This window comes from Phaethon aethereus, assembly GCF_964289735.1.
Source record: "Phaethon aethereus genome assembly, chromosome: 14".
Taxonomy (NCBI): Eukaryota; Metazoa; Chordata; class Aves; order Phaethontiformes; family Phaethontidae; genus Phaethon; species Phaethon aethereus.
Genome location: NC_138590.1, coordinates 20,921,341 through 20,931,085, shown reverse-complemented (window position 1 = coordinate 20,931,085; position 9,745 = coordinate 20,921,341). Strand labels below are relative to the sequence as shown.

At 46.6% G+C, this 9,745-nt stretch overlaps 1 protein-coding gene across 1 annotated transcript; it reads left to right on the top strand.

The window, feature by feature from the left end:
* Positions 1-3,986: 3,986 nt before the first annotated feature.
* GRXCR2 (glutaredoxin and cysteine rich domain containing 2) lies at positions 3,987-9,195 on the top strand (the record flags this gene model as incomplete). Its single annotated transcript, XM_082006094.1, has 3 exons — positions 3,987-4,346; positions 6,955-7,170; positions 9,016-9,195. Exons 1-3 carry the CDS (start codon positions 4,002-4,004, stop codon positions 9,193-9,195), a joined length of 741 nt encoding a protein of 246 aa, XP_081862220.1. The 5' UTR covers positions 3,987-4,001.
* Positions 9,196-9,745: the final 550 nt, after the last annotated feature.

Sequence of the window (9,745 nt, the reverse complement as noted above, 5' to 3'; positions counted from 1 at the left end):
TGCCGAATTAGCTTATGGAAGGGGTGATGCAGTACTGTGGCAGCACGCAGGCCACGGCGAGCCGGGAGCCTGGTGTGGCGCAGACCCCAGTCCTTGGGGGGTTCAGTAGCTCGCCCCAGAAGAGATGGCTGGTGCAAGCCCTGCCCATGCTGGGGTGTGCTCTGACCGTGCTCCTCTTGTGAGGGACAGGTTGTCCCCTGCTGAAGGGAAACCCAGAAGAACCCCAAAAAGAGGAAAATTTCCTTCTTTTGCTAACAGTCAGTTATGGTTAATGTGGCATGTCTGATAGTTCCTCATACGTGCCACCACCTTTACCATGGCAATGCCACTATCTTCCCCACCATTGTCTTGCAACTATTAAGCAACTCCTTCCTTCCTTTCTTTCCTTTTCATGCATCTAAAAGGTGTCTAAATGCTGGTGAGCTTTTCCTAGCGCATATCCAAAACGTAACCATTTCCTCAGGTTAGCAGCTCCATTTGTGAGTCCATGCAGAATCTTTTCTCTCCTGCCTTTACTTGCTGGCCTCTTCAGCACACACAGAGCCCACTCCTTTAAATTATCAGCTAAAATTATCTTCTTGACCTGCTGATCTGAATCTCTCTGCTTGCTACTCCCACACTGAAGCAAGTTTAACACTTGTGTCTTTGCTTTCAAGCTTCTGCCTTGCTCCTTTGCTTCCTTCATATTTGACCTGCCCTCTTATCCATGACCTCTAGCCCTTCTTTGTGTCCCCCAATGCTGGCTCGGGCCCCTTGTTTGTCTCTTCTCCAGCAGTCACCCACAGACCTTACTTTAAGACGCTCTGTGTGCTTGGAATGACGGGAGCAGCGGGGCAGGACGGAAGCATTTGGGCACTGCTGACACCATAATGCTCTTCCCCGTCCCGATTCATTGCCTACCCCATGCTTTCATGAGAAGGAGGATTGTAGTGCTTGCTCTAAGGAAGCAAAACACAATAAAACATTTTTCAGCAAAACTTGCAGGTGGAAACTTGCCTTCAAAGCGTTACAGTCCAGTTCACTGCAGCTTTTCTTTCTGTCCTACTTTGTACATACCCTACTTTGTTGCCATAGATCTAAACCAACGCGTTACACTCCTTAGGGCAAGGACTGTCTCTCTGTTCTGCAAAGCCTCCAGCACACTTCCAACGATCACTTCACATTTCCTGATGTGGGGAGGAGAGGCCCCACTCGTGAAAGACAAATGTCATTAAAATACAGTGGAAAAGAGGCTGAAGTAAGACACAGTGGAGTGATGATCTAGATCATGAAACTTAATGGTTTCACGGTTGTATGTAAAATGTTATTGTTGTATTTTTAGTAAGACATGTGATACTGTGGGAAACAAGCCCACGCTGACAGATGAGAGCAGCGTGAATGCTGCTGTGCTGGCAAGGCTGTAGCAGGCGGCATCCAGCTCCTTGCAGCCCACCCATCCCTCACCCGCCGCTCCCCGGCGCCCAGCTTGCGGCCACGTGCCGCCCGCCCCCAGCACGCCTTAACGCTCCCCGGCCGGCGCGAGGCAGGTACGGCTTTGGCGATGGCCTCAAAACACCACCTGGGAAGTCCCTCTTTGGGGTGTTTAATGTGGAAAGGTTGGCCTGAGTTGTTCAGAACAGCTAGGAAATGTGGAAAGGCTGTTGAGAAGTCTTCTCCTTGCAAGATTGATCTGTACAGGGACGTAGAAAGAAGGGCACACACATGTGAGCGGGGAATCCCTCTGCAGCAAGCCTGAACAGCAGCCTCTGTGCGCCCACCTTGGGTTTACATGGGGAACGTGTGGCTGGCGGACTTTGAGCCTCTGCAGAAGGCTGAATTTCACCCTGACTGCAGCCCCTGTGCCGACAGCCGCACGCTGCTCGCACAAACAGCAAATCCAGCCGACAGTACTGCAGAGGATGGGATTGCTCTAGCGCGAAACCTACAGGGCCAGGGTAGATGTGTTGCGTTTTGACAGCACCTGTAAGTAACTGTAAGGATGGGAAGTTGCTTCGCTCGTCTCGCGAGTGCAGATCGTGGCAGTGGTGCTCGCGCTGTGTTCTCTCATTGCTGCTTTGAACTTCGTTTCCTGTTTGATTGTTCCCTTAATCAAAAGAAAATGAACTCCACTTAAGGTATCTTACAAAGTATGATTTGTGTCAAATTAAGACTGCTGGTGTAGCTTTGAAAAAGCAGTAATACCGAGGCCTGATTCACACAGGACTTACAAGAGAAAGGGGTGGATCAAGCTTCTTAAGTAAATGTGGTAAAGTCGAGTTTGATTCATGCAAATCAAGGTTTTCATGTAATGTGAGATCCTCCTGTTTGAGATAGTATGGGAGACTGACATGAACATTACAATAGTGTTTTGGAAATGGAAAAAAAGGGCGTATCTGTGGCTGTATGTTTACTCAGGCATGTTCATGCATGTTCTCTTGGCGGAATAGACATCTTCTACATGTACTTAAAATGAGGCTTCTGGCAGGCTAAGGAATCCGCAAGAGCAACGTCTGTCGCGACAGAAACTGCTTTCAGCACATGAAGACTGTTCAGCTGGTTGAAGGGTCTGTATTGGTTATTAGTATACAGCCTTCTAAACTGTTGTCTAGTATTTTATGAGCAAACTTTTAATAAATACAATAAATCAATCTATTGAGCATATTAAGCTTTAAAAGCTCTGATTTTTGGATTAAAAGAAGGTAGCCTTGGAAGGATTTAGGCAGAAAGCTTAGTTTAAATGCAGTTTCATTGAGTGGGACTTAAGATAGTGGAAACTTACTGAAATCTTGGAACCTGAAAGAAGAGAGATTTTAACTCCTGTTGTGCGTACTTGATACACGTAGGTACCAGGAGAGGTTTAAAACCCAGACACCAGTTACTCTGATGCATTTGGTACTGAAGACTTCATTTTTTCCCTCGAAAGGAAAGACAAGCCCAAAGTGCACAGCTGGGGATGGGTGCAGGGAACAAACCCCAACTTTTATGGAGTGGCAAAGCACACGCCGGTAAGGTATGGGTTTTGGGGCAATGGGTGGGGAGCTCTAACGCTGGCCTGTCACGGGGAGGTAACTTGGGTCACTGCTTGCTGCTGTCAGGACGGAGGGCTGCGTGAGCACCGAGGAATCGAAGTCCCCCAGTTAGACGCCGAGCGAGGCTGGAGACCTGCAAAGCGGAGACCTGCCCAACGCTGACATCCCTTCGCGTCCAGGATAACCCGCGGCCCCGTCCCCTCTGCTCTGCAGAGCTCTGCCAACTGGGAAAGAAAATGGCCAAACTGGAGCCGCTGCACTTTCTGTGCTCCTGGAGCACATGCAAGGGACGGCTGATGAGCAGAGGACTGGGCCTCCGGTGGCTCTTGGCAGGTGACTGTCCTTTTAAAAATGAAAAGCAAACCAGAATGGTCAAAAGGCCCTGAAAGCCAGCAAGAATTACAAATAGGGACTGAAAGCTAGAGAGACAGAAAATCTTAACTGGATATCCACCAACCTGTAGAGGAACACGTTTGGATTAAAATGAAATGGAGCTTTGTACTCTCAGGGTTTCAGAGCAAGAATTGAAGAGGAATTATTCACATTTGCTATTTGTGAAGCTGGATTGCTTTTTCTGTGAACTTGCCTTTTTGCCTTCTCACCTTGTCAGAAAATTGTGAAAAGCTGCTGGGATGGTGTATTTGGGGTAGTTCTTATCACAGCACGTAGCAGAAGCATTTCCATGGTTTCAGAACACGGGGAGAGTTTCCTATTTAATCCTAGCCTCCCGAAGTTAACCCCTTTCCTCTTGTGGTAAGCCAGCCTGTCCACCAGTCACCAACCTGCCTTATATTTCACTACCATTGATATTTTCTCTTTGTGCATATCTATCAATATTTAATACAGTGGTGTCAGTTTTGCTGTAAGATGAGAGTAACTACTAGTAAACCTTGAATTATGCATTGTGTGGCTGAGGGAAGCTGGGGAGAGTTTTCTTTTGGACCCAAAGCTCTTGGAGTTGATCTCCGGGACCTGCATCTTGAGATCCTAATAATGGATGAGCACCAGAAGAAACTCAATCAGTGGCATGAGGGAAGGCCCCGCAAAGTGAGGTTCAAAATATCGTCAGCTTACAGTGGTCGAGTGTTGAAACAAGTCTATGAAGATGGGCAGGAACTTGAGCCCCCAGCCAAAGAGCACTCTCGGCGTTTTCTCCGCCACAGCTTCGAGCCAGGCGACCGTTTCTGTGGGGCTGGGGAAATGCCAGAAAACAGGTTTTACTCGCCAGCCAAGCTGACTGCCCAACGGATCAGCATATTCAAAGAGGACAAGAAATACAGTCTCACCAGTAACTCGCCTCTCCTCAGCGACTATCAGTCGAGCGACACTCATTGCAAGGTAAGTAATGGCCAGCCCAGGGCTGTCAAATGGATTGGAAACAGACTTCAGACTGAAATATTTTTATAGCAATATGGCAACGGAGTCTCAAACTGGAACCTCATTCGTATAAAACTCAGCTTTGTCAATCCAGGATTTTAAAAGGGTGCTTGTAAATCTTCAGCCTTTATCCCACAAATTCTGTATTCTGCTTACTCTGCAAATGGCAGGAGCCGCATGTTTTACAGCAGCGCGGTCAGCAAGTGAACAGCATCTGCTAGCTGTGCTCCATCTTCTCTCCTCACTGGGTTGATCTGCATCTGTCCATTTTATAAAATAAGATATAACATTTCCATGTCTATCCATCTATATATGGTAATTCTAATGCATCTAATGCAGTCAAATGTAAGGTGGATATTATCTTAATTAGCTATATTTTAAACATTAAAGTTGCATGACTTGAGCTGGTAAAAAGGTTAGTGCCACCGGCAGCGTGCCAGTGAGCCTCCGAGCAAGGCATCCGCATCCTCTGGCAAGTCAGAATTACCCTTTGGCTACTTTGAAAATCCCAGCTTAGTTTCACTGGCTATCTTGTTAACATATAATTAATGCCACTGATATAGAACTGTCTTGTTAGTCCTAATAAAAAACCAGTACCAATGTAATATATGCTAAATTAATTAATATACAGGGATTATGTTCATTTTCTTACCCTGTCGAATTAGATTTATATATCTTTTGCTGCTATTTGGTTTTATCAAATCTAGATGCACCAACTAAACAATTCATACACCAACGATGGCATATCGGCACTATTGATAACACAGCCACGTCACACTGATATGCAAACTCTAAATGGAGTACGTTACATTGATATAATCAGCAGACTTGTAAAACTCGAGGTGAGTCTGCTCAAAGGAACGATGATAAAAAGGAAGACAGGGTGAGGTAGGCTGGCTGGCTGAATCGGTATCGGGCCTTTCCCTGGGGGACGGCTCACTCCAATCCAGCTCGGAACAACGAGCAGTTCGCGTCAGCGAAGAAGTCGGCCCGTTGTCCTGCCCTGCCTCGCACACCACCCCGGTCCTGCGGCGCCTGCTTGGTGCTGCTGCCCCAGCCGCTTGCAGGAAGGTCAAGAATTGCGTGTGTCTCCAGCGAGAGATGCGAGGTCATGCAAGTACGCCAGCTGCTGTCATATCCAGAAAGGATATAAGGAACGTCACTGAGACTGAAGTGCTTTAAAAAGCATGTAATACTTTTTATGGCCTTGGTTTGAATACATTAAAAGTCTACTAATTCTTGGTGCTAATCAAAGTTGCATGTAGGAAACCCAGATGGCTGACACTTGAACTATATTTAGTCGATACGCTGGGCATCTAGTTTAACTGAAAATATCAAACCATGATGAATCTCTCCTGCCTGAAGACAGAGCACGAGTGCGATCTTATCCATACCATTAATTTGTTCTGCGTTCTTGGGTAACGCTCATCTCTAGTCCTAGTTTCCCTAACCGTAAATACCTTGAGTAATCACGCTATCCAGTACCGGTTCTGTTTTGTATCAACGTGCATTTGGTATTTGGAGGCACGGTGTCTGCGTAACAAATATGAGGCTTTTAAAGCCTTCTGCAAATGGTAAGGATTTATGCTCGCCTGCCTCCCCCTCCGCGCATCTCCCCATAGAGAAGCAGGTGCCCAATTGCTGGGAGAAACATCATGCGCCTCACGTCAGCTGATGCGACTCTGGCAGGGTATTTTCTTAGGAGAACATCTCCTTTTGCATTGCTTCTTGCCACAGATACTTAAGCAGAGCGAAATATGGAGAGTGTGTAAAACAATAGGCTATAGTAACTGCCATATGATACTAGTGCAGAGGGAAAAAGGGACCAGGTAACAAAATGCTGCTTTCAGAGATATGTGTGACCATAACAATTTTAGTTTTGAAATCATTAGAAAAGAATATAAATTCAAGTGTGATGACAGATGGTTATTTAGACTGGCTCCTTGCTGTTAGGAACACAATTTAGCATTAAATAATGAGGTGGTTTTATCGTCTGACCCTTTTGCTGGCATTAATAAATTACAAAGAAAAGCTTTCTTTTAAATCTGAAAAACCCCATCAAAGGCTACAGAATAGGTCACCGTCATGGGGAATTTCTACTTCTGGCCATAAATATGAAAACCCCTCTCTACCTGCACCCCCTCCAACTACTCAACCTGCAAAGAAATGTAGGTCAGTCTCCAGTGCAGAGGCTGCTTTTCCGTATCTGCCAACACCGCTGCTCTGAGAACTGTGCTGCCTTTTTTTCTTGCATATGGGTTGGAATGAGAATTTACATCCCAGAAAGCTTTCCCCACCTGGAATGTGACATTAAAGTGAGGCTCCTAAGATTTGACCCACAGCCTTGGCCTGATCCCGTGGTCCATTAGGGCTGTCTCCCCGCTGCCGTTCTGCTCCCTGCTCAAATTTGTTCTGCTCCCTGCCCAGAGGTGGTGGTGGGCAGCCGGCTGGTGCTGCAGAGCCAGCTGAGCAGGCGACCGGGCAGAGGCGATGTTCTGGAAGCCCAGGGATCGTCAGCGTTTGCAGAGTGTGTTTATACAGGCGGGACACTGACAAGATCCTTCTACAGGCTTCCCCAATTCTAGATTTTGGCAAGATCATCATCTACACTAATAACCTGAAAATCATCCGTGCACCAATGGACGAGAGAGAGCTCATGAGAAGAATCATCCAGACTGAGGGAATAAACGACTGGGCCTTCATATACCGGGAAAGGAAAGAAAGATTTGGTGGTGGACATAAAAAAGATGTGGAAAAAAAGGTTGCCTGCAACCAGTATGTGCAGGTAAGAAAAAATGGAAAGAGTTTTTTTTTCCCCTAAGTCTTTTGGGTCATACAGCCCTAGTCAGACCATTCAGTATTCCCACCCAAGCCCCATCTATGTCTGCATCTGGCACTTAACTAAATTTGGATTAAAAGCATCACTTTGCTCTTTCCACTCGGGAGACAACCGATCTGCTGTGGCACTGCAGCCTGTGCTCTGGGGACAGCCGTTCTGTTTCCAGATGCTCATGTCTCCCACTTGACTCTTCCCCTGGAGATGACTGATGTTTATGTAGCTTGGCTTAGGTCCGTCCGTCGTCACTCTCTCCCAGTGGAATAAGGGCAGGCCGGAGTTCCTCCAGCCTGACGAGGCTAAACACAGCTGCTCTGTGGTTGAGACTGCCAGAGGCTAAAATTTTAATACAAGCTGAAATAAGATTGTGCCTTCCACTTGTTTTCTCACGGGTTAGTCTTTGTTGGTCAGAATCCCAATTAGTCTGACCATAATTTGATACCACAAAACATAATGTTGTCGTGCCGGGCAAATATGAAGCATTACAGTTTTGCAGATCTGAGACCGACCTGTGCTGAGTGCAGGTTACCTTGATCCTTCTGCAACCATGAGCCTTGCTTACAGCTCACCTGCACAAAGACCCCATGAAAACTGAAAACAGCCCTGAGAAACTAAGTCGGAATTTTGGCCTTTGTCAGTTTTGAAATAAACTTGATTTTCAGAAAAAGGGCTTTAACATAAAAGCCAAGATTCATTCCATCTACTGGCAGACACCTATCTGAGTCATCAAAAAATCACTTCTGGCCCTTGGGGGAATGTATGTCAAAAAGGACCTCCAAAAGGTAATTGATGGCCTTCCTCCAGTCGCCCTCACTGGAGGAACACACTTTGGAGCAAGACAATAGCTCCTGCAAGGCATTGTTCCAGAGAAATTTGTTAACCTTGGCAGAACTCGGCAAAGTACTCCAGTCCTCCTTGATGTCTGGCAACAAAAAGTAAAACCTGAAGGTCCTAAAACTATGATTTTTTTTTTTTTTTAAGAATAATTTCGGACTTTCTATACACTGGTATTACGAACATTCATTTAAAGATGACCAAACCACAGGAAGGTTATTCTTCTGAGAAGTCAACTAATTTGGACTATCAAATTCATAAGCAGGCACCGATGTGAAGTGTATCTGGCACCAACTCCCCATATCTTAGTTAAAATCTCCTTCCATAGTGCCATGTAAAGTGGAACTGCTGCACAGGGACGATGCAGGACTCTGAACCTGACATCAAAAGAATGAACCTACGCTGTGCTACATTCTTCCTGATGCAGATATTTAATAATTTCTGGGCTCTGTGGAAGCACTGAATTTTAAGAGGGAATTTGAAAGAGGCTGTCCGGCACCCTGGGAGAGAGTTGCAGGCACAAGGGACAGCTTGAAAGAAGCCATGCGTGTCGGCGATGAGGGATTCGGAGGGGAGAGGGCAAGGAGAAATGCTTGAGGAAATGAAATGTGGCTCAAAACTGAGCATGCAGAGCCGAGATGTTAGGAAACGATGGGAAGACGTGTGGAGCTATGCAGACCCTTGCAGGAGGAGAAAGATGAATTTAAAAGTGTTGTGTTGCAAGCCCAGTCACATTCGCTTCTACTTTTCTAGAAGTATCCAGAAATTGTCCCCAAATATACAGGAGCCTTTTCTTGAAGACCTTGCTGTAGAGAAGTGAGTAGTATTGGCAGAGTGGCATGTCAGGAGCAGCAATTACTTAAAAGACCAGAAGACAGAATTTCCCTCTTTCAAGTATGTTACTGACTTTAGTGTCTGATATCCAGCAGGAGATTTTTTTTCATCATCTGTCTCTTTCAGGAAGGAGATGCTGAAGACGGTTGCTCCCAGTGTAAAGGGTCAGGCTCTGCGCCTTGCTCACTGTGCCATGGAAGCAAGTTTTCAATGCTGGCAAACAGATTCAGAGAGTCCTACAGGGCCCTCCGATGTCCGGCTTGCAATGAAAGCGGCCTGCAGCCCTGCCAGATCTGTGCTGCCTGATCAGGACCGCCATCCCTGCAGCAGGCTGCAAGCACCACAGCAATATTTTGTCAAAAACTTTGAATTATTTAACCTTCAAGCAGCCTCGCTATCATGACAAGTTTTTAAAAGATGGGAAAGGAACGTTACACGTATCTCACTGTAAATGTGAATACCGCAGCTCTGCTACCGCCATGGCTCTTGTCTGCTACGTACCTGTCCGACTTCTGCACCGGCCCAGGCCCCGGTGCCTGCAGGGGTGAACGCATCCCCCATGCTCGGGGAAACTTTCTGCATTCAGAAGTTAAGCACCTGTGTAAATGTCTCTGGCATCTGGAACTCAGCCTAAATTTGCTGGCACTGCTCCTCAGTTTGGTATTTGGTGCCCGGCACAGCCAGGCCCCCGCCCACCAGGCGCCCCAGTAACACCATTACAAGCAGCAGAAGTAGGTGCAGTTTGGGCACGTCGGTAACATGTAAAGTCCGTTTGTACGACAACAGCAGAGCAGTGCCTCCCCGAGGTTTTAACGTCCTGAACGTTTTAAAATTGCTGTCTTTTGCAGTTAACTCT